The sequence below is a fragment of the Drosophila tropicalis genome, unplaced genomic scaffold (genome assembly GCF_018151085.1).
Source record: "Drosophila tropicalis isolate 14030-0801.00 unplaced genomic scaffold, ASM1815108v1 contig_845, whole genome shotgun sequence".
NCBI lineage: Eukaryota > Metazoa > Arthropoda > Insecta > Diptera > Drosophilidae > Drosophila > Drosophila tropicalis.
In genome coordinates this window covers 657111-682844 of record NW_027173338.1, presented here as the reverse complement: position 1 = coordinate 682844, position 25734 = coordinate 657111, and the positions used below count along the sequence as shown (strand labels likewise).

General features: G+C 34.6%; 2 protein-coding genes across 2 annotated transcripts; one reads left to right on the top strand and one right to left on the bottom strand.

The window, feature by feature from the left end:
- The first annotated feature begins 89 nt into the window (after positions 1 to 89).
- Positions 90 to 2692, top strand: LOC137580307 (eEF1A lysine and N-terminal methyltransferase homolog). Its single transcript, XM_068294283.1, is given in 8 exon segments — positions 90 to 245; positions 332 to 454; positions 514 to 750; positions 807 to 1633; positions 1689 to 1881; positions 1940 to 2079; positions 2142 to 2215; positions 2217 to 2692. Coding segments are annotated over 8 exon segments (2022 nt in total). The 5' UTR covers positions 90 to 153; the 3' UTR covers positions 2553 to 2692.
- On the bottom strand, positions 2677 to 25719 carry LOC137580306 (SUN domain-containing ossification factor). Its single transcript, XM_068294282.1, has 6 exons — positions 25384 to 25719; positions 24575 to 25300; positions 7567 to 7745; positions 5507 to 7506; positions 4183 to 4852; positions 2677 to 4112 (listed from the first exon to the last, which is right to left on the bottom strand). Exons 1-6 carry the CDS (start codon positions 25434 to 25436, stop codon positions 3346 to 3348), a joined length of 4395 nt encoding a protein of 1464 aa, XP_068150383.1. The 5' UTR covers positions 25437 to 25719; the 3' UTR covers positions 2677 to 3345.
- Between the last annotated feature and the right edge of the window lie 15 nt (positions 25720 to 25734).

The following is a 25734-nucleotide window of genomic DNA, read 5'->3' as shown; positions in this document are numbered from 1 at the left end:
CATTATTTATCTCTTGCCATTATTGTTAAACCACTATTTTTTACCCACTATTAAATGGATTAGCGGTGCGCCACTAAAAATCACTGTATTCTTAAACTTAACATGTGTATGAAACTTTTTTTAATTTATTTTGTTTAATTTAAACTTAAAACAATGAATTTACTACCAAAAACTCGAGAGGAATTCGCACAGACCGACTACTGGAATGAGTTCTTCAAAAAGCGAGGTGAAAAAGCTTTTGAATGGTAAATGCAACAATTGTTTGAAACGTTTAGGACACGTTTTGTTGTTATTTTGAATTTATATGTACATATACTTATTTTCCTTATAGGTATGGAGAATATTTGGAGCTATGCGATCAGATACACAAATACATTAAACCGGTGGACAAAATTCTAATGCTCGGCTGTGGTAATTCGAAATTGAGCATGGATATGTATGACACCGGTTTCCGGTATGAATATCGATATCCATAATATATCTTTCATATTAACTAGCAATGTACATTTTTAGGGATATTACCAACATTGATATCTCGCCAGTGGCTGTAAAAAAGATGTTGGAACTTAATGCCAGGACAAGGCCGGATATGAAATTCATACAAATGGATGCCACAGCAATGAGCTTTCCGGATGAACATTTTTCAGTGGCCTTAGATAAGGGTACATTGGATGCTTTATTTGTCGACGATGCGGAAGAGACCAAAGAATTGGTCAATAAGTACTTCAAAGAGATTCTAAGAACTATGCGGTACGCATGTGGAGGCTATGTTGCGTGCCAAAACTCTAAACTTTTGACTCTTTCAGGAATGGCGGTCGTTATGTGTGCATATCTCTGCTTCAGGAACATATTCTCAATTATCTGCTCCAGTATCTGCCTACTCATAATTGTATGCTTCGCATTGTCCATTGCCTGGGCGTGGAACAGTCCAATAAGGAAAAGAATTCCGATGATGCCTTAAGTTTACCCGTTTTTGTGGTAGTTGCAACTAAGTTTAAGAGCCTACCCATGCCAATATTGGAATTTGGTTTGGCCAATGATAAAATGCAAAGATTTTCTATTGCCAAAGATTTGGCAAATGCTGTGGCATCGGTGCAAAAGGCTGCCTTGGTATGCAATGGCCTGGCACGCTCCAATCTTGCCGGACACAACGAGGTGACCATGGATTTGCATCGTCCGGGTCATGAAACGCCACGTTATACCGTTTATATCTTAGATCAGCCACCATCACGTGGTCTTGGCAAATATGCAGCATTCATTGTGCCTCAGGGCAGGGAAATTGAATGGCTTTTTGCTACTCCAGCGGGTCGAAAGAAACTTCAAGCATCGGCCAAATTTCAACGACTTGCAGTGGTCACTTTACATCGTGATCAGATCTACAGCACGCTGGATGAAGTGAAATCAGAGCTGGGTGTTAGTATTAAGAACTTGGCACCAGCGGGTCTCACCGACCAAATTCCTTATCTTTCCCTCGGTTCGGATGTGGGCAAGAGAGAAACTCTGATAAGTGGTTTCTCTAAGATATCCGGAGATTTTCGTATAGAAGAAGTGGAGGCCAATGACAAAACGTTGCGTCGTCTTATATTTTTAAACAATCAATTTGTCGTCCAGTCCGAAGCTTTAGTAAAGACAAGTAATGGAATTATATCTTTATGTAGAATAAAAAATAATCTTATGTTCTTTTTCAGTAAAAATCAAAGGTAACAAGGAGCGTAAGAAGATTGATTTTGGTTATTTGGCCTGTCAACATCATTTGTATATGTCTGTGGGTGTCCAACTGGCTACAACCCTGCAGCATCCGCAAAAGAATGTGGAAAAGGATGTTCTAGTCATAGGCCTGGGTGGCGGTGGCCTTTGTAGCTTCCTTCATGCAGCTTTGCCGTAAGACTAAATAGATTTTTAAGTCATTTCGTTTAATAAGTTTCTTTCTTCATCTTAGCCAAGCAAGGATTACAGCTGTTGAGATTGATCCCATTATGCTGGAAGTAGCTGAGCAATATTTTGAGCTTAAACAGGACAAACGTCTGCATGTGGTTATCGATGATGGTCTGGCCTTTGTGGAAAGATGTCGAAATGAAGGTATAGCTATATATTTCATATTTCTTCTATGTCTTTCTATAACTTATCCTTTTTAACTTTAGATATACATTTTAATGCCGTACTGTTTGATGTCGACAGCAAAGATCTCTCGCTGGGCATGAGTTGTCCCCCCGAAAAGTTTCATAGCTCCTGTTATTTTGCAGCATATCAAAGAAATCATTGGTCCCAAGGGTCTCTTTATGTTAAATCTCGTTTGCCGCGATGAAAGTTTGCGAAGCGAAGCCTTGGAAAATTTACAAAAAACCTTTTCGGCTGTCTGTAGTTACAAACTGGATGAGGATATTAATGAAATTGTATATTGCGCCAACGATTCAAAGTACAAAACCATTGAGCAATGGAAAAAACAAATGGGAACAGCTGCACGTGGTCTAAATGGGGCAGTCCGTGAACATAAATTGGCCACTGATGATGCTCTCGAGGTGGCCGAGTTCTTGAATGAATTGAAACTTTAACGTTAATCGAAATTGTGACTAATATTTTTAAGAGATGAACATTTTTAAACTTTATATAGATATTTTTATAGAAATCGCAAATGTTGAATCGAAAATACACCCTCAAATAAATCGTAATACAAAATTGTTGTTTAAATGAATGTAAATAGCATTTATATAAATAAAAAAATATCTAAACTATTTAACTAAATAAATTGCTAATTATAATAGGTAATAACAAGGATAACTTATTCATTGATTGGCAAAGAATTTGCAAATTGTTTTTCGTTTCGTTTTCACTTAAATTTTAAAGTAAAAACTATTTTTTTTTTTTTTTTTAGCAAGAATAATAACGAGGCTTGGAATAATTTAAATTAAACTAGTTTCTATGTTCTGTTGATTTCTTTTAGAGATATTTTCCTAGTTGTTGGGCAAAAGTATTAAAAAAGGAAAGCTATAAAACTATATAAGTACTACATGTTAAACTTCGTGTTTCATTTATAAATCATTTTTTGTTTTGTTTTGTTTTCATTTTTACAGTCATTTTGCATTTGATTGCAACATACATATGTAAATATATATATATATAGGAAAAAAAGGAACTCATTGAAAATTTGTTGGAAAATTCCATTGTAATTTCCCGCCACAATTTTGTATCTTTTGCATTTTCGTTTCATCATAGAAGGTGAACACAATGGTTAAAAAGAAGTTAGAGGAAAGTTAAGTATACTATATATAAACAATCAATATGTTAAATAATAACTGGGCATTATCAGTTGGCTAAACCACTAAATTAAGCTGAATAAAACGTCAATCAAAAGACTTTTCGAAATATATTATTAAACGCTCGTTGCTTTTTCTTTGTGGTGGATGAAGTGGTGCTGCCACCACTGCTGCTATTACTGCTCGTGGCCAATGGAATCTTTTGGATTAGGCCATTTCCATTGTGATTAACACTCTCACCGGACGAGATGATGGCCTCGCCAAGTATGCGAAATGAATTTTCCGTTGAAGTTAAGGGAAATGGAACTTCCGATAGCGATGCGCTATCCAAACTATTGGCATTCATTCTAGCGGCCAGTTTCTGTTGATGCTTTTCATTGCGTTTCAAGCGATACCATTCCCAGGAGGTGGCCTCATGGGCTGAATGGCTATTTTTAATGCCATCATTAAAACTGCCACCTTTGCTCTTGCTCTTGCCAAACGGCGACTTGAAGAAACCTGGCGAAGACAAGCGACGTGTTTTTTTGGTCGCCGAATTGATGCTGGTATTATTCTCCTGGCCAGGACCTACTTTGCCATCGACTGTATCCAAAATTTGATAGCCTGATGGACCGTCAGGCATAAATTCATTGTAAGCCAAATCGCTGGTTGGTATAAAATTGGCCAAATCATCATCGTCAAGTATCAAACTCTCATCGTAATCCGTCTGCGAGGGCTCCTCGGAGTGTTCATCCAGCGGCGAGTAATTGGCTGGCGCAGATTCTTGTCGTTTAAGGCCATTTCCTGCTCCCATTGGCTGAGATTTCTTTTTATGGGCTTTGATTTGTGGTGGTTGTTGCCTAAGACTTTTCAATGTATCTGAAAGGTGGGAAAAGAAATTATTTGTAATTATTCAGGATTAGGGAATATTTTTGTGAACTCTACTTACCCACATCGAAGAATTTATCTGTAACTGATTCCTCTTTATGCCATGAATTTTTTGCTCCCTTACGTTTGTGTAGCGACGCCCGAGCGCTGGCATTTAGCATATTGGCTGCGATATTATTATTACTGCCATAGCAAACGGATATCTTTCGTTGCCTCGTTGAAGGATCTTCTGCATTCGATGAACTATCGCCGCATTCCTTAAGTATAAGCATAGCCTCTTCGCTAGGACGACGTTGTTTCGCCGGCGATTGTTGCAACTCACCCGTCGCCGTCATTTGTTCATAGGATTTGCGACGACTTAGCTTCAGCTTTTGCTTAGATGGCGATGTGGCTGCTACTGTGGGCAGTAACTGTTGGGTCTGGCGTCGCAATTTGCGATAGTAGACTGTGCCCATTACCAGCATGAGGAATATGCAAGTGCCCACTATAATGATCACCAGTATGCAAGCCTGCACTTGATGGCTTAAGGCACGCACTTCACCGGCCAATGCGGCACTTTGCTGCTGATAGAGTTGCTCCTGTTCAATATAGCGACGACTTTGATCCTCTAGGGTACGCACTGTTAGCGTCTGCTGGGTTAGAGTCTGTTGTAGTTCCTCCACTTGCTTCTTATAGCGCCGCGATAGCTCCTCCAAATACTGGCCAGACAGCGACATATTGCGTTCGAGAGCCTGCAAAAGACAAAAGACGAAAAGGTATTATTATTATTAAGGCGAGCTGTTGTTACGCCAACGCCAACTAGCATGATGACGTTGGTTGGTGGGTGGTGAGGGGTGGTTGATAGGTAACTACTTTTGCGCGCAAAAAAAACAAAAAACTGTTACAAGGATGAAATGGAGAGCCCTTGGGCGGGGCCAATACTGAGCTGCCGGAAAGTAGCTACCTATTGTAATGGCTGAACAACACGCAACTTGGCTATAAACAAGACAGCTTGGGGACAATGAACTAGAGAGAAAAGCTGGCCTGGGAATACTCTAACTTATAAACAAAGCCGGACAGGTTTGGACTAGAGTTTTGATAAAAGCTTGATATAGTTATCCTATCCAAACATACAATAGAATATCTTTAACATTTTAGGCTTACACTGACACTTTACACTTTTTCTATGGTTTGGATACTTTTTTCTATAGCAAAAATAGATCCTAAAGCTTTTGCTCGAGCTTCTTTGATACTGAATCTAAATTTTATTTATTTATCTGACGTTTCTATAAGGAAATATTCTTTAACATGTAGGAGAGTATTTCTAAACGTGTGTTTGTGTGTGTATCTGTGTGTAATGACGCACATGCTCTCTTGCTAACCACTTGGTAGGTGCTTGGACTTACCTTAATACGATTTGAGAGCCTTATGAAGACACTTTCCGACTGTGCTCCATTCGCGAGCTTTTGTTGTAGGTTGACGCCATTGGAACCGCTTGGTATAGCACCACCGACAGTGCCTACTCCGCCGCCATTGACAACAGCAGCAGCAGCTGCTGCTGCTCCACCGCCAGCTGTTATCGATGCTACCGTTGTGGTTAGAAGATTATCAATACTCTCCCAATTGGCTGGATTTGTTTCCTCAATGACCAGATCCGAACTGCTAGATGGTGTCTCTGTGGTGCTTGAAGTGCTTGCGGCTTCTGTCGAGCTATCTCCAGTGATGCTTGCCTCTGTGGCCAAAGGAGTTGGAAGTTCTTGGGTTGGACTTGGAACAGCCTGAGCTTCCTCTATGACAGGATGCACATTAAAGATATTAACATCTGCTGGTGTTGGAGGTGATTGTTGGCTGGGCTTAGAGGCAATTGGGTGATCAGAATGCGACGGCATCTCCTTAACAGGCAACTCTTGACTATTTATGGTCTGCGGATTAAGTATTTCCAAACTTGGAGTGGAGCTTTGAGATGGCAATTCAACGGTTTTTTCTTCTTGGACAATTTCCTGGCTTGTCTCGGGAGCATTTATGTTAATCTGTTCTTCCTTTGGTGGCAAATCGAGTGGTTTCTCTAAGGTTCCTGCTAGTTGCTCCACTGTTATATTGTGTTCCACTTGTAGAAGCTTGCAGAGAGCTCCAACTTGCTCCGGCGGCAACATACTGACATAGTAACTCTTTCGTTTCGCCCACGTAAAGGTGAGTGAGGCGCTTGTCAATCTTATGCCATATTCCTCTTCACAGATTTGACTTTTCAGTAGATCCTCCCTCAATTGGGGTAGCTGGAGAAGCAATTGCAGTTGATGAAATTGACAAGATATCAAAGTGTTGACACGCTCAACCAGTGTAACATTGCAGGGGGCGCAGCTAAACGGATCAAATGATGCAGTGCGACAGAGCAACGATTCGCTTGACCATTTAAATGCCTTGGTGGGCTTAACTAAAACTTCGGCGGCCTTCTTCACAATTTGCATAACAGCATCGGAGGCACTTTGAAATATGTTACCACCACCTCCGCTACCAGCACCACCACCACCCCCACCATTACCACCACTACCTCCAGAGCCACCACCAGATGACTTATGTGATTGATCCTGTTGTCCACCAAAATCATCATAGAAATCATCCAGTTCATCGTTTGGACGAATTTCAGTCTCGAATGCCTCATATTCTGATGTTCCGAATACACGAAACAGCGAAACGGGACAAAAATGTTCCTTAGAGTAATGTGAATGTATATCAACACGAACAAACTTCCCAAAGAGATGAGGATGCAAATCAAATGTCTGCACGGTGCGTTTATCTTCCGCAGCAAATCGTCCCACATTGCTCCAATCTCGAGTGGGAAATCTCTTGGAAACGGCTACAGTGAAATTTTTCGGTGACGAACTAAACAATTCAAAATTGGCCAATTCGACTTTCTGAGCTTGAATTGCTTCGCATAGTTCCACGATAAACCAAATGCGACTACCGCATGTACTCAACATATATTCATCACTGGAATGACTCAACACGGCTCCCGTATTGGTGGCATCTGCATTGGAAGCTATTATCTTGGCCCCACAGTCGGGTGATGCGTAGTTTTTGGCTCGCAATTTCAATGTGGGTGGCTTGCCATTACCCGAACTGGTGGCATTTCTTCTCTGAGCAGAGTTATTAACCACTTGTTGCTCCAGCTCCATAGCCTGCTCTCGACTAGCTTCGGCTTCCATTTGCTTCTGCGCCCACTCTGAGAATACGGGCATGGGTACCTCCTCGGTCAAATTGCTAGTGGCTACATCACTATCATTCGCTTGACTAACTCCATTATTACTTGTTGTCAAAGTTTCGTTAATGCTGCCTTCAACAGGAGTCAAAATTGATTCATTTGTATCCACACCTCCTCCCGGATCATTTATTTTCAATATTTGCTCATCTGCAAGGAAAATAGGGAAAGGTTTTTATATAAACTATAATAGTGTAATTTAAATCTTACCCTGCTGAGGCATTTCCTTGGAGTTTTCCTCCTGCTGTTCGCGTGGATCACTTTTGTTACTGGCTGTTGCCGTCTGCTCAGCCTTGTCCAGGATAACTGCACCCAAACGGTTCTTTATATTCTCCAAGGGCAGCTCAGTAACCGTTACAGTCGGCAGCTCTGTTATGATCTCAGGAAAGCTGAAAAATGAAGTTAATCTATCCATTAGTAAGGAAAACAACTATACACTTTAAGAAATACAACAAAGTCTATAGAAATTTGTACAATAAGATGCACTGTTAGGATAAACCGTTTGTTGGAAAAAGGATTATCGCAATGGTAGTTACGTGAACAGCTTGCTTGGATCTACCCGCCGTTCTTTTTTTCTGCCTATTTTCGTTACTCGAATCGTTTCCCTCTTCAAAGAAACTTTCTTTTCTCTTTCAAATTTAAGCATAGTTTTATCCTAAGCAGGGACCACTTATTAACACTCTTCCTATGTTAATTTTTGATCGTAGATTCATCTATCACTCTCTTGATTTGCATATGTTAAAGGAATTATTGTTATCATTTGGAAATGTTTTAATTATATTAACAAATTGTTTTAAAAGTCCCTCATTTTTATTTTTCCCTAATAATTATTAGTTTAACTATAAAATTACATATATTGAAACAAAAAACCCACTAACGCCTAAAAAATATATCAAGATACATACATATTTCAGTTCAAATTTTTAATATGTAAAAACTTTATTTACAAGATTGGTAATGATAACAGTAATATTAGGGGTATATGTATTAGTAAAAACCTCTTCTTTGTTTTAAATTTAGCTCACCTCATAAACACAGTCGATATGGCTATAATTTGTGAGAACCATATTATCCAGAAGAATATTAAAAACATGGTTAAATTTGTTTTCAACTTTTTCAACTCGCTACAAATGAATTTCATAACGCATTGTAGCAGCATTTTGTTAACACATTAGAAACTTTAGTTAAGAAGCACTTGAACAATGAAATAATTAATTTATTTATCATAATGTAGCAGAAGTTTTGCCCTATTTTTTGTTTCTGTGACAACAGCTGTGACCGTGGCTAGAAAATATGCTAAAGATTGTGATCTATCTATCTGTCAGTTTCTCACTTTGATTTTTTTCTCTTTTTCGGGAGGTGAGAAACCGCCACGTCGGAAGTTTACTTAATAACTGATAATACTGAAAATGATTAAACAAAAAAAATGTAGTTGTAGGTGCTGCCAGAGCAATGTAGACAGAATTTGTATCAAAGGCGCGACCAAGTTTCAGCTGTTGACGCCAATATAAAATATACAAAAACTGAAACGTTTGTTTTAGCGAGCAAACAGCTGCAGCTTCTACTTCGAAATGAGAGAATATATAGTATATACTATACTATACATTACAGACGATTTCGGTGCCAGTGACATGAAAGCGAATGCACGATTTAAAAATTCACTTTTTAAGATTGTATGATAACAAATCAAATTGCAATCATAGCAATTAATTAACAGCCCATAATGAAAACTTTATACTCTTGCAAAGAAAACAATGAATTCAACTAATCTACTTCTTTGGTTTGCTTCGAAAATAAGGTCATGTTAATCATAAATGGGTTTTCAATCAATTTGACCATGGTTTTTACAAATCTATAACTAGCATGAAATTAAAGATTTGTACAGAAAGTATATTCTAAATGTTAATATTCTGTATCCATTTTTTTTATACCAAAAACCACGTGACCTATGGATACTTTCGACACCTCTTGTATTTTTGGTTTATTATGATGACCTTTTTGAGAATGAGAACAGAATATTTCATAAAAAAATAATATAAAATTCGACTTGTCTATAAAAAAAAGTTATGAAAACGATAACTAATGATGTGACATTCATTTAAATACTTTTGAACTCAACTGTGTCACTTTTAAATGTTTTTCAAAAGTTTGAACATAAATAATAAATGCATTATTTGTTCATTTTTGGCACTTTACAATTTCAAAATATCTTGCCAATTATCTATTCAAACAGAAATATTTCTAACAAGCACGTGTCAAAGAATGAAACAAAATGTAATGCAAAATTGTTTATTTGTTTCAAAAACAAAGCACAACTTAATTGACATTATATGTGTATATATTACATATATAAATAGATAAATTTTCTATATATGTACAAGTCCTTCAAAATTATGCCAAGTGCAAAAAGTGCGTATTAAAAATAGCAAACAAAAAAGACCAAATTATAATTATTCCGTTGACAAGATTGTGAATAGATTTTACTATAAATAAATTATAAAAGAAATGTGTCAAGATGAAATGACAAACAAAGGCAAAATTTAAATTTTTAAATACTCTAGCAAAAAGCAAATTAAATAATTTTTAAAAAGTTTTTTACTAAGAAACATCTCAATACATTATTTAATTGGGATTTTCTGTTGTTGATGATAAGAAAGACACGTTTCGTGTGGGAATTCACTTAAACAGTTTCTATGGAATAGAAGTATCAATGAACCCTGTAGAGATTAAACTTAATAGAAACATGTTTTTGTTGCTGATTAACATTGTTAATTCTAAGTGCAAGGAGTAATGCAACTCTAAATGCATAACATTTTATTGATTTCTTAATATCTTTCACTTGTAATCAACTTCAACACTTCTTAATACCCAAAATTGGGCACAAGGCAAAGCTTTTATCTGTTCCTGTTGAAAATAATGTCATGGGATGTGCAAATAAATAAAATTTACTATATAATTACTGAAAACGAACAAGAACAATATAATTTATGCTATTGTGATTAATTCTTTTGGCTTGGCTTGGTCACTGACCGCATTCAATAAATTTATCGGACAATAAAGTACATACATATGTATGTATATATACTATAGGTAAATGTCGAGCCTCTTTACCCCAGGAAGTATCTATGTATTTATTGTCATTATTATTATGTGAATGCATGTACTATGGAGATTTCCTGCTTCAGAAGCTTTGCTCGTCATTCTCAGACTGTCTCATTTAAAATTTTATTTCGCTTTCGGGAATTTCCTATTTACGTCAAAGACTTTAATATGGATTATAATATTTTTCAAATACATACATACATTCATATTTTTATACATTTCTATATATAAAATGTGTTGGTATTTAATCAGTTTGTGTGACACATTAATACAGTTCACATGACACCTAGAAAAAAAAGGTGTTCTACTTTGCGTATGCGTGATATATAGACCCTAAACAGAAGTTTAGGAAGCATATTAAGCAAACACCTTACTTTCTCCCTTTTTAAACTCACTTTCACATAATTGGTAAAAAGATCCTAACACTTGACTATTTATGCTTAATTTCATTAGCAATGCCATATAATTTTTTTTTAGTGATTTCTGACTACCAATAAAATTAAACAAGCCATCAAAAACGTATTAAACTAAACAAAGGAAGAGGTAAAAAAAAACAAATAATTACTAACAAACAAAAAAGCGTAAAAAACGTTGAAAAAAAGTAGGTAAATATCGCATAAGGTTTCAACAACTACGTAAATTGCACACACACACACACAAGTCACAAAGACTATTAGAATATTCTTTTACAGTAATAAATGTAATAGGCAATAACATATTTTATGACTTTTTTGTTTAATTTAAAAATAAAATTGCAATACTTTATGTTTTTGTTTTAATATTGGTTTTTTGAAAGACAAATTTTCCAAAGTTATTATTTAAGTCTATTCTTAGTTCACTTTTGTTTCTTTAAATATCATGTGTCAAAATATTAGAAGCACAATTAAGACGCAATATCAAAGACTGTCTCTCTCATACTCTCTCCCTCGTCAGCGAGGCACTAGCTACATATATCTGTCTCATATTTGACGCCCATAATTGTACTTTCTTCCTCCCCTTTAACAAATCTTTTGCGTACCTTGAATGAATGCTTAAATACGAAATATCGATTAAATATGTTTTAAACTGATAAACTAGTTTGCATAGAAACAAATAAGCGGGCAACGAGATGACCAAGTGACTATCCCTGGAGATTTCCAGGATTATGATTATTTGGTTTTCTGAATGAACAGCCGATTCTAAGCTTGATATTGGAATAACACACAAACCATATACGAAACTCGAGATAAAAAATGAATAGATGAATATAATAATGTCTAAACACCATTAAAACTTTGGTTTATAAGAAATAAGCTATAAACTAGGTACATACATGTACATAGCACTGTTTACTAAACATTGCTCATTCTGCTTAGTACATATCTTTCCTTCGAAGTGAGACAATTACTCATATTGTTCCCTTGCTCACTTTTTCAGTTGCTTAGCGTAAGAATTCGAAATTCTATTTTGATAATTACATAGATTTTAAAAAAATCTTAATAATTATTTATGTTCTTAAATTTTAAGAATTGATGGCTAGTTTCATTATATTAAATAATTCTTTGATATTGTTTTGTTATTATTTTTTTTTTTTTTTTATATAAGTAGGCTTAAGTAATTGTTCGGTCATGTTCGCTTGTAACCTCTTTAAAATCAAAAAAATGTATTTTGTAACCAATCAGTTCAAGTGCCCTTCCGATGAATGAGAAAAAGAAAAACACAGGGAGAAACAAAAAAAAAACTATGCCACAGCAACAACAAAACAAGATGAAAAACTTATAGGAAGACAAGTTACGAGAGCGCAACGGACGCGTCACCTGACGCCTCTGCATCATCTTAACTCTGGGCAACTTGAGATGTCTAGAGGTGGGTTCGTCCCCATCCCTCCCATCTTTACTACTCCTTTTCTCTGTCTCTCTCTCTCTCCATTAGTTTGTCGTCTGCCCCGTTTTGGAAAACCTCAAACGCTTTTCATGAAAAAGTCACGAAAAACACTTGAGCCGAGTCTCTGTAATAATTAGCAAAACATTTGTATGCATTTTTATTGCATAATAAACAACTCATCACATAAATATAGTAGTTAGGGCACCTTTGGAAGCTAACAACGGTAATGCTTATGTTTCTTTAAGTTTTCACTCTAAGCTAATTAAATGAACTAATCCATCGATTAGTTAGTTACTTGTGGTGCCAGTCACAAAATGTCAATGACTAAACTGCATATAAAATTGGTGAAAATTCTTAGAGCGATCAACTAATTGATTACCTTTTAAAGGCAAAATTCTCAACCAGCAAACCCACAACTTATGTCAACAGTACGCCCACAATATAGCCAGGTATAAATACATATATATACTACCCAGCTGGTGGCTGATAGATGGCATATTTATGGCTTGTCTTCTGTCTGCCGTGAGTCGGCATCAAAAATTCACAAACTGCAGAAATTGTCTTGGGCACTAAGCCAGACATTCAGCTGAGTGATCGAGTCAGAGCCAGAGACAGATAGAGGCGAGCTGGAGGAAGGTGCCACCACATATTGGGTTAGCCCCGTTCCGGCATTTTGCATGTGGCCTACAAGTTTGTCAGGAATTTCTGGCTTTTCTTTGACTATTTGAATAACTTAAGGCGCATAAAATAAAATAATTATTCCATTTTTTTTTTGCCATGTGTGAAAAAGTGAAAATATGGTATACGCAATTTTTGACTAGTTCCTACAATATCTTCTCTAAATGTTAGAACTAGTTTAGCTGGATTACTCTGCGTATACGTTATTAAATGGGTAAATGAGGAGGGCGTCTGATGAAAATTCACCATTAAAGCATTAGACAACGATAGTTAAACTGACAAAAGCATCTTTAAAATACTCTTGGAAATATGTTTTTAAATTAAAATTCTATGGTTTGGATTTTTATAAAAATTAAAATTCTCATTTACTGAATAGAACTCTCCAGTTAGCACTTGAGAATCATATTCAGCAAATGGTAATTTTTAAGAAGTTTCTCTACACATCATTTTAAATTAAATCAAATATCTAAACGAAAAGTGTGTCTAGTTTGTCCCAGAACAATAGGTTTTTCTAGGACTTATTTTAGGTTTATTAAGAATATGTTGACTTTAATAAACGCAGAATTTTGAAGCTTCAATTAAACACCAGAACAAAACTTAGAAAAAAAAAAAAAATTTTTTTAAATCAAACAATGTTTAAACGTTTTGCAATGAACCTTTCTTCTTAAAACTAACATAGATCAGGTCTAATTAAGATCTTCTGTAATATATTACCTATCTTTTAAAGCCAATATTAAGTACAAGCTGATATGATATCAAGATCGATATAAAACTAAGTTAAATGTATTAAATGTTCTATTAAAGTCGGTTTTCGAATACAATGTTGATATTTTTCAACAATTTTATTAATGACGAATGCATTTAGTTTATTTTCTCGTTGCATCACATTCAAAAATGATATATTTAGATTTGATGAGACTTTTTTTTTACCAAAGAGACAAAGAGTAGAAAAACAAAATTGTTTTTGCTCAAAATATATTTTTAATATTCAACGCTGAAACAACATTCTTCACATACGTTCATATATGTATCTAATAATTTTGTAATTTTACTTCTTTTATATTTAATATTATTTATTTTAAATATAATTTTCACACATCTTACAAATCAAATCAATGAGAAGATCAAAACTGGTCTCACATTTCCATTTCTGATTAATACAAAAATAATAAAATATTCCAAAACTCTGTTAATGATCATTGCAAAACGTGCTATCATTTAGCGCTAAAAATTTAGTTAATTGATGTTCGTTGAACTTGAATGCTCGAAAGAAAGTAGATCAACTATAATAATAATTAGTTATCAATGTTAACTCATTTAAAGAACATAATGTGTAATTATGAAAAACAAAACCTTTCTTAAAGAAACAGTTTTTTGTTACATCTGTTTTTCCAGTTTTAGTCATTATAGATAAAAACTTATCGCAAGTGTGTGCGTCTGTCTGTGTGTGTGCTTTAGATAGTATGTATTTAGGTTTTAATTTATGCCAAAGCAAATAGTTTTAAGATTTCGCACAGTCGAAAAACTGGAATTGTAATGATGATGATGTTGCTTCTACGCTTTTTAATTGATGAACAAACTCAATTATAGACAATTTGTGGATCTTAATGGTTTGACATCCGGTTAGTTTTTTAGTGGATGTGATTGTCAAATAAACTAGAACAAATATTTGTTATTGTCAAAATCAATAGAATTTGAGACCTATTTCTTATTTTTTTTTTGTGGAATATTTATACAATAAACAATTGGTAACTAGCAAAAAAAAAAAAAAAAACCAAAATCAATAATCCAAAAGAGGAAATTGAAAGGTCTGTAGAAGGATGTCACAGCTGTAGTCAAGGACTTCTACACACATTGCCCACATTATTATTGAATTTACATGAAATATTTGTGTTTCAATTGAGTTAAAGTGTTTCTGCTTCGTTCAAGTGCACAGCGGGCACAAGGACTAAAGGAGTACACGCACAAAAAGGATATATTATTATCTATTAAATAGATGGTTAGATGATATCCTTCAGTTCACTTCTTTTTACACAATGCGCGGCACCACTCAAAACCGAGAGCCACCACCACACACCACACAGCGGAGGCGACAAAAACGCACGATCGCACCACTGGAAATCGAAATGAGAACTGAATTGTATTAACGGAGTAAACTCTAGGTAATTGTGGTCCAAGTGTGCAGAAAATTAACCGGCCATATGTCGCACACACACACACACATACATTGAGACTCACCAGAGAGACATAGAGAGAAATACAAAGAGAGTGGAAAAACAGATTTCTCACTGTCTCCCCATTCACACACACCAATACCATCAGCTAGAAAGAGACTCAAAACATTCGGCATCATTTGTAAATGCACTTGCAACAGCTCTGCCAGCTGAGACGTCGACGTCGACTGCAATTTGCCGGCAAACTTGTCACACAGCATTGAGCTAGCCGACCACCTACTTCCCCCGCACTCCTTGGGCCTGTCTGGGCACAAACTAAATTTGATAACAAGAAAGAAAAGCCTCTGAGAGAAAGAGATTTTCACAACACACACATACACACACAGCCTCTCTTTGATGATGATAAGATAAAATACGCAAATTGCAACTAAAACTAACCATTCATTTGACTTAACCGATCTTAATATGGCTATGACCATATACAATCAACGATTGAAATTATTTTTTAGAGTCATTTTATTTAATGCTTCGTGTAATCATTCGATTAATATTGGAAATTTTAATAATTGAACCTTATTTTTTATCGAACAATTTAAGAGTCAAACAAGTTCCTTCATTGTTTCTCGTTTTGACTACAACCAATTTCTAAAATATTATTAAAAATGAAAATTTTGTACATAAGTACATACATACGATTTGCGGGTTTATCAATCAATTTTGAAAATGGCGATTTGACAACAAATGTTTTAACTATTTTGGTTAAAGGAATTCGATTATTTATATTGTGCAAAAATTAAAGTTTATATGACTATCTGATAAACAAAAGTCAGTTTTCTATTGCGATATCTAAAAACCTTTAGCGGGGGCGTCTTACAAATTGATTATATAATAAAATGCTTGTGAGATCAGATCAAAAATTCAGCAGTTAACAATTTTCTTGACACTTTATCGACATTTGTTCCATTAATCACATACAGGAAGAAAAAAAATGTAGTCTATTTATTTATTATTTTCTGTTTTTTGAGTTTAGCAAATCATAGGGGAAAAAATGCATTTGATTGGCAACTTCATGACTGTTGCCTACTTGAGCTCCTCTACCACCCACAAGTCAACAAAAAATTGTGTCTCTGTGATAGAAACGCAAATTTTGTTTTGTAAAAAAATATTATTTATTCCAGACCAATGTCTGGAGTCTCTCTCTTTCTCTCCCTTTGGGGCACAGCTGCATTATAATGGGGCAAAAGAGTAAGCAGAAAGAAGAAAAAGAAGGTGTCGGAAACGACTTTTAGCCCCCACAAAATGAAATGCAGCACAACAAACAGCTTCGCCTTTAAAGCCCCCAAGGAAGCAAAAAAAAAAAAAAAAAATTTGGAGTCTATGGCATTTGTTTGAGTGTGTGATTTGCCTTGTGACAGGTTTATGTCTAAATCTGCAAGCTGCAGGACCATTAGCATGGCAAGGCGTGGGCAAAAATTTACAAGAAAAAAAATTTTTTTTTTTATATTTTTATAACAGATAGATAAAAATCATCAGGATATTTGAGCAAGTTGGACAAACAAAATATTCAAAAATATTTAATTGCCACAAGTGTAAAAAAGACTAAACAAAAACACACCAAAAAAGTGAAATGTGGCTCATAAATTGGCCATGCAACCGCTGGCAAGTTGCAAACACAAACAACATGCAACACTCCAAAAAGTCCTATAAAAAAATTAAAAGAAAAAATAAAAAAAAATTGGCAAATCGCCGCTAAAATGCCTTTGATGATGTTGACTCCTTTTGTCAAAAAAAAAAAAACCTTAAACAAATAAAAAGGTTACAACAACGGGCCAACAGTGTCAATTGAATTGAACGACGATGCCAACTGCGGTGGCGGCTGCTGGTGCTGGTTGCCGGTTGCCATCGCAGTGAGACGCCTGCATTGAAAGATAAACACTTGTAATCCGAAAGTGTTTTCGAACCCAAAAGGCGCTTACACAATTGACTCTAACAACCAGCTACATTGAGCACACACACGAGTTGTTAAGTGGTTCGTGGCTTAGGTGTTTAAAGAAAGAGAAGAGCGAGAATGGGAGAGGTGGAGAGATAGAGGGAGACAGAGACATGTGGGAAACGTAAAAGGTTCGACGACTACGTCTGTGGAAAGTGCGGCAAGTGCAAGTGCAGAAACGATTTTTATCTATCTTGTAGTTCGAGATGCTGTCAAAAGATGCTGTTGCGGGTGAAAACCAAGGCAAAGATCAGGCCAAATAAGGCAAAAGCAATTAAATTTCAAGTTCAATAGGTTGCCAAATAATTGACAAGAACCGGAAAAACGCAAATATAACTGCCTATTTCTCACACATCTTAACACAGACATCAAAGCGTAAAAAAGTAAAAGCTTAAGAAAATAAAAATAGTCTGAATACAAGTAGTTATTTTTTATATTAAATACTTTCAAAGTTGTTGACTAGACCAAATCCTAAATGAAGAAAATATATTGAAAGACACTTGTGTTCAAATGTAGAATATTAATCTTTAGACTAATGCTTTATCAATTTTCTTGGAATATGCACAAAATGGCAAACTCCGGAACCTTTAAGCTTTTTTTCCTTTTATTTAGTTGTAATTCTCAACTAGTTTTAGCGTTCAAGATTACATAAAGCACTAGCAAAATTTGTAGTCCAAAGCTGATAATAAAACTGATGCTTTCCGAAATTGTTTTCAGACAACCTGTTTTCTTTTTGTTCTATCAAATAATTTGTTTCGTAAGATCAAGCCGACAATGCATTTCAGCATGATTTTGAGCAAGTTTAGCGAAATTATCATTAGTATTATATAAAATCGACAAGATCTTACTTATTAATTACTTACTGATAAGCACATGCGGAATAGAAAAAGTTTCTTTCGCGTAATCAGCTTTTAGGTCTTTGAAAAACTAATTTTTAACGACTGATTTTGATTTTGATTAATTTTCTGAAAATCCTTCAAAATGTCCTGCCTTTAGCAGCAACATTAAACACAAGTAAATTTAAAAGACGTATGAAATGATGGTCTTTCAAACTAATTATTGTTTAATGTTTCAAAGTTGTTTAAAAAAATGTATTTTTGGCTTTTTACTTTGTTTAAATAAGTTCAAGAGATCATTACAATAAAACTACAGAAAAACATATGTAAAAACAACTGGCGCCTCTCACCTCTTACCACCAAATTGGTTGTAAATATGCCAAACCTCCAAAGCTAAGTATCGATTTTGGTTGGAACAAATTCTCAAATAGTTTTTGGCTTTTGAGTAAAAGTAGTGCAACTTTGTTTCAGTATTTAATAGGCGTAGAAAAGAGGAATGTTTCAGTTATGGCAGAACAGTTTAACTAGAGATTTTTTAATTGCTTGTAATATTTAAAAAGGAGATTGTAAGCCACCTAAATGAAGTTCCTTTCATTTAATAAAATTTTTTTCTTCAGTGCAATTTACACATTTAACTAAATGGTGCTTACAACTAAATTGAGTTTCGTTTTCCAATTAGTATTAGACAAAAGTTTGCCATTATTATTAATAAGATTATGTAAGACGTCTATTATTATTGTTTGCACCCATTTGTCTGTGGATTTAACATAAATTATCGGATTTCGTTTATATGCCAATTAACGGAATATGCCTTTTCATTTTCATTCACTTCATCAACAACACAAAAGATGAATTTAATGAACGAATAAAGAGCAAATAAAAATAAAAATAAAATTGAGCCATTACTATTGGGAAAAATATCGTTAAGGTACAAGAAAAAAATATATATATTTTTATATCCATTACGTAGCTACATAAATAATTTTTAACTATGGCTTAAAATATATTTAATGATTGATTAAAATGAATTATTATACAAAAACAACTAACAAATTCACCAATAATATTTAGCTTAAGCGGCTTTAATGGAAAGTTATGAGGAAATACTTCCACCTACTGAAAAGGGCTTCAATATAGGAGAAATCTATCTTTTTAAATTTAAAAACTAATATTTTCGCTTAAATACATTTGACACTAAATATCTTTCAATATTCATTTTTTTTCGTATGTCATAAAATTTGTTTAATGTGTAGACCATTTAAATTTTTTTTCAACAATTTTATTAAATTGCAAGTTGTAATTTATCAGGATTTTTGAATCATTCATGCCATCTTGAATCTCTCAAGAGGTAAAATTTTCTCCCAACCATTTCTATTGACAGTAACCGCTTAAAAAATGCTTATTAATTTGTAAGTATCACAAAAAAATACAACAAATACAAATTGAATAAAAACTGCAGCTGCCTCAACCCACCATCTTCCCAATCCTTAGTGCCCCATGGAACACCTACGCCTTGAACATTTTTCACTCTGCACGATGCCCAACCAACCAACCGAACGGCGGCTACGCGTCTATGTCTATGTCTAAGGCATTTTTTCGCTAGAGACTTGATAGAAAAAATGCCGGCAAATAATAAAAAAAACACAACAACAATAACCGGCTTTTCCGAGGAGACTTTGAATGAAAGAAAAAACAAGACAAAGAGACAAAAAATGCAAAAGGAATGTGATGTGAGACAGGTGAAGGCGTATGTATGGTACAATCAACGCATGATCATGCTACTAACTTAATCAATGCAGCAGTTAGACAAGAGATCAGTTGATCGTTGTGATCAACAATTGATGGACGAAAGTCAACGACGACAATCCTGATCATCATCATCATCATCATGACGACGCGCACTCACAATCAATTAAGTATTTGGAGAAACAATTTTTCTATACCCTTGTAGAGGGTATTATGATATCTGTTCAGGGACTATTTGCCTCTCCGTTTTAAAGTGGAAACATATAGAAACATCTATGTATATAGGTGTATGTATGTATATACATATGTCCTTATTAGTACGATTCCATAGCACAACTATAACATATAGACATTGATTAATGGCTGACATAGAGTATCAACGCTGCCGGATTAAGCTCCTTTTATATTTTTGTGTTTTTTATTTTGGTTTATGGTTAATTTTTTTGCTGTTGTTCAGATAGATAAGATCATTATGGCATAGCCATGATCGTTGAGCGATCATTGACAGCAAATGTAATGTAAACTGAATTAGTGATGGACACGATTAAGCTTATGATATGATCAAGTGACATTTCATCTACAGGTGAACCAAAATTTGATAAGACTTTGTCACACAAATTTGATAAAAGTTCCAGGTCAAATTCAAGACTAGATCTACTCGTTTTATAGCCCTCTTATCTTGAAGTTAAAATTGAACATTGTTAAGGCTCATTGATTGATAGTTACCGTATTTTTCGAAACTTTTTAATCTAGCTTTTCAAGATTGTTTTCTAATAGGAACTTTTATACTAGCAGAGTGATTAAGTGCTGTTCTTAAATTTAGTATTAACTAAATGAAGTCTTTTTTTTATACATGTCATTTACTTTATAGATATATGTACATATATAACAGTTTTCAAAATTCGGCAAATTTAAAAATATCATAATTTAAACGTTTCTTGATATTAATTAATAATCCTTAGATTGGTATAGCGAAATTTAACCAGAAAAATAGTATGATTCTCATATTTCGATGAATCTCGATTAATGATATTATTTTTGTCATCACTAAAATTGAGGCAAGGCAATTCAAAGACTTAACCAGCGCCCAAATCGTATTTGCATAAGTGTCGAATTGAACATGATAATGTGTTTTTGCCAAGTTTGATTACCGTTCAGCAAGATCATGATACATTTGAAAGCAACAAAGTTTAATTTTTTTTCTTTTTATTATTTTTTTAGAGAGTCCTTTACAACAAGAAGAAGAAGACGACGGCGACGAAGAAGAAAGTGAAACGATCTGCGACGATCACCTGCCAACTACTCTACACACACATTATGTGTGAATTGTATATGTCTGTCTGGGGGGGGAAAGACAAACACTTTGCCAATTCCTTTCATCCTCCTTCCACACCCCCTCCTCCAGCCCATCTTATCTCAGTGGTTACTGGGGCTATATTTTCATTCTGAAAATTTATATGCCTAAATGAAAGTTGCGGGGGAGCGCTCAAAAGGTTGAAGCATCAAATCAAATTTTAACACTTTGATGTTAATAAATTGTGAAAAATGTTGAGCAAAGCCTTTTAAAGGATCAAAAAAACAACAAAATCTATAGCGTTGGCGCAACTATCTATATTGGCTACCCACAGCGATGAATTGTAAACGCAGTTTCATTTTCAAAATTTTGAAATGGCCACCGCCAATATATTAAGCCTATACTGAGAGAGAGAGAGAGACAGGCACAGACACACAACCGAAAGAAGGACGGACGGGAAGGTGACAGGAGGAAGAGGAGATTTGACGAGGAGGCATTTAGAAAGTACGCGCGCGCGCACCACTCACAAAACAAAACAAAAACACAAAAAAAAAACTCAAAAAAGAAAGAAAACCCGAGGAAAATAAATTGAAAAACTGTAAAGCAAATTACCGGCAAAAGGCTTTGTGACAAGACATGGCGTGGGTGGGTGGCTGCTGCTGCCTCTCTGAAGCTCTCCAGTCATCCAGTCGTTATGGTCGTGGTCATGGCCTGGCATTGGGTATTGGCTATTGGCCGAATGCAAAAGACTTGACTCAAAACCTCTCTTAGCGTTAAATAATTTATTATTTTTAAATATTTTCTACCACATGTCCATGCAAATATGTTTCCCTAATTAGCTCGAGGCAATCAATAAGGAAGCAACCAGAAAAAGCAACGCACCGAAAAAAAGAAAACTAAAATCTATTCTAACTGAAAAAAAAGTACTTGAAAAAGAAAACTTCATTGAACAGAAAGTTTTGTTGTTTACAATTTATGGCCAAAACCATGTGAAGGTCGTTGCATAAGAAAAGCTTAAAATATTTTGATAAAAATAATCCAGAAAGCTAACTCTATCGGTCTGTAGCTGTCATCCATGCAAAAATCAATCATGGAGCCCTTAAAAATTGTATTTCCATGTTCTGTTTTTTCTAACAAAAGGCCAATATCGCTCAATTGATATATTTAAAGAGTTGCTGGTAACCGAAATGTTAACTAAATTCGTAGACCAATCCAATTAAGGTCCAAATAGGTTTCTGCTAGCCCCTGTAAATTGTTCCTCGGTGCGCATTGGAGGGATCAATATAACTGAGCGTACTCAAAATGTTGGAGAATATTGTAAAAATCCACTTGCAACTAGTGCCACATGTTGAATTCAATTTCCCGAAATTCAAATTGCAGCTCAAATATCTTTCATGGAAGGAAATGGCCCCCTCTCACCACACCATAATATGTAAATACATTCCTCCTCGCATTTGGCTTTGGTGACGGGTCAAATTGTGTTCCTCCTTTCTAAGACAATCTGGTTGAAGATTAATAAAAATGTTTCAAGACTTTTGTTTCCAGGCCATAAAAAAGAGTCAATCTGTTTATTGGTAATCGATGTTTTGTTTTCTTAGTGTTAATGATTAGGTTTTCACATCAATTGCGTTTACAATAAATACTAACTTCCAAATTTGGACTTCGATGACTGTTTACCAGCTAAATCTTCCCTACTAATAGGCTAAGGTTTTTAAGTAGTATTTAAATCACATTTTTATTACAATTTTCCAAAATGAATTTTAAAAAATATCTTATTAGAAATATCATTTATAAATGCTTATCTAATAACTAATGCAGTACATAAGTTATTAAGTAGGACATCTTCGTGCTCTTGAACAAATTGAGATTATAACAAACTAACTTGAACGTAGCTACTTAAGCAAATTAACTTACACGAGCTAAAAATTTAAATTCTTTCCCAAGTTTCTTTTACAATAAGTTGCTGACCAAATAAGATTAAGTAAAGCCAGCTACTTGCCAGACTGACAACAAATCAAAAAAAGTAATTATTAAAAGTACAAATGTTTACAATTAATTTATATCATATTTATCAATATTAAATTACGTTTAATGTCGTGAAAACTCTCTATCAATGAATGAGATGGGAAAAGTTGAGTTAACAACTGTTTTTCCTCCAATACGTTTCTCGGTAAGATATCGAGCAAACGTTTGGAAATTGTCATTAGTCGAAAAAGCGAAAAGCGAGCTATTGATAAATATATTGGCAAAGTTTTGTCTATTTTTAGGAACACAACAACTGAAATGCAAAACAATTCAATATTGACCTTGGGGCCCAGTTAAGTGAGAGGCAACTTTGTTTTTTTGTTTATATTTATTTTCCGATCGCATTTTAAGTAGATTTTGTTTCATCTTTTGACATGAGACACTCTTGAGAATGAACTTGAAAATCGTGCGTAAAGACGAACGACGTGACAGCACACAGCAACAGAAAAAAATTTGATAAGAACTTACACATAGAAATCTGTATTATAATCCATGGGAGTGGTAAATAGTTTCAACCATATAGCTGATAAGCTTTCAATTTAATAAGCGAACAGCAAGCAGAGACCAGCGAGGGCAATGGAATGTGTTTCACACAGTTCCGCAGCGACTTTTCATGTATTTATCTAGTTCCGTTTTTGCATTTATCAATTTCAACTCAAATGTACATGATTTCAATATGAATTCCAATAATATATACTTTAATGATAATATTTTGTAGCCATTGATTGATTTCAACATTAAGAAACGAACATCAAAATATATGTTGGATGTGTATATATTTGTATAATCCCAAATAAATTTAATGTTCGCCATAGAAATTCAAGGAAAAAGTAAGAAAAGATTTACCCATTACCCATAAAAAAAAATTAAATGAATTAAAAATTATTTAAAGTATATCACCTCTACTTTTCTAAGTAGTCCAACAGAAGTAAGTTAAGAGGGGGCCATCAACAAGTAATGGAGAAACGTCTTATCTATTGCCCGCTCTCTCTTTTTACTTATCTTCTCTTTTTACTACATTCTTACTCTCATGCTTTATTGCGTTTTTACTACACACACGTTCAAGTTCAATGTAAACAAATGTCACGTCAATTACAAAATGTGGGAATATAATTTAATTGATAATTTAAATTACGTATGTGCATACGTAGTTTCATAGAGACGAGGGAATCTCCCAATATGCAAATTATGTAAAAAGTTTATTCCGATTGCTTCATTATTAACCTTTCAGAACTTTGACATTTACAACACAAATTTGGATTAAATTAAATTGATTAAACAAAAATACCAAAGATTCAAGTTTCAGTCTTTTGTTTAGGTCTAATATATATATTTTATTTAACATGGTGAATAAATAATGATTTTAATTGAATCATTAATGTCCATAAAATAAAAATTAATGTCGTTACATCTGGATTCATGGGAGAGGGTATACAAAAATCGCATATGTCATTACCTGCTAGGCATCAGTTTTTATAATACGTTTATTTTTTATTTGCTTTTTACTTACCCTTTTGTAGATTCTTCTTGTTGTTGTTGCTGTTGTTGATTTTGCTTTGGTTTCAGCTCAGCCTCGAATGGCATTTCACTAACACTAGGCACTTTATTGAAATTATTATTATTATTATTTAATTGATTTTTTGGCACTTGAACTGCGGCAGCGGCAGGTTTGTCAGTGTGTTCCAACGATTTGTCGACATTGACATTATCTGCATTATAATTACTATTTACATCAGCAGCAGCGGCGGCGGCAGCAGGAGAAGGCATCGGAGGCGCCAACACTGACGTGTCTTTTGAAATTTCGCCTTCTTCTCCACTCTCATTATGGGGCAGCTCGTGGGGCGCCGCTTCATTTGTTTGTGCTGTTGTTGTTGGCTCATGGCCAATTGATTCCTTTATCGATTCCCTATCGGGCACTTGACTTTTTTCTACTTCTGTTACTACTTTTGAATCTACTTTAGCTACTCCTTCGACTTTATCTACTTCTATTGCTAAAATTGGGACTTTTTCTTCAGCTGCAATTTCTGTTTCTTTTGCAATTTTCTTAATTTTTTTGTAATTTGGCAATACTTTGTCCTTGTCTGGCGGTTCAGGCGTCATTGTGTCTGGCTTGAGTGGCGCCTCCGTTTCTGTCTGTTGTTGTTGCTGTTGCTGCTCTTGCTGATTGGTTGCAACTTTCGTTGCAGTTGATGTTGTAGTTGCAGCTGCCACATTGTCGTAGAGCCAAAAACAGCAGCTGCAAAGGAGGAGTAAGGGAGAAGAAAACAGGAAGTCAATTGGATATTTTCTACAAACAAATCAGACCTAAACAAAACGTACCTTAGTAATAAATTTATATACATAAAACGCACCAAATGCATGCGTATAAGCATTTTAATTTGCTGTTGTTTTATATTGCTTTGTTTCTAATTTAATTCACTTTCAATTGCTGAATTTTTAAGTCAGTGCAAAACTGAAAATTAACCGTTGTTTTTTGTTGCCATTTGCTGTTGAACAAAATAGATGAGTGTCCCCTAGAAATTGATGTTACACTGCTTCCTTAATTTTATTGCAAATATTTGGCATTTTCTATTGTTTTCTTCTTTAAAACTAATAAATAAATTAAACAACGAGCGCACACAAAAAATTTGTTCAACGCGACGGAAAACAACAAAAAAAAAACTAGAGATG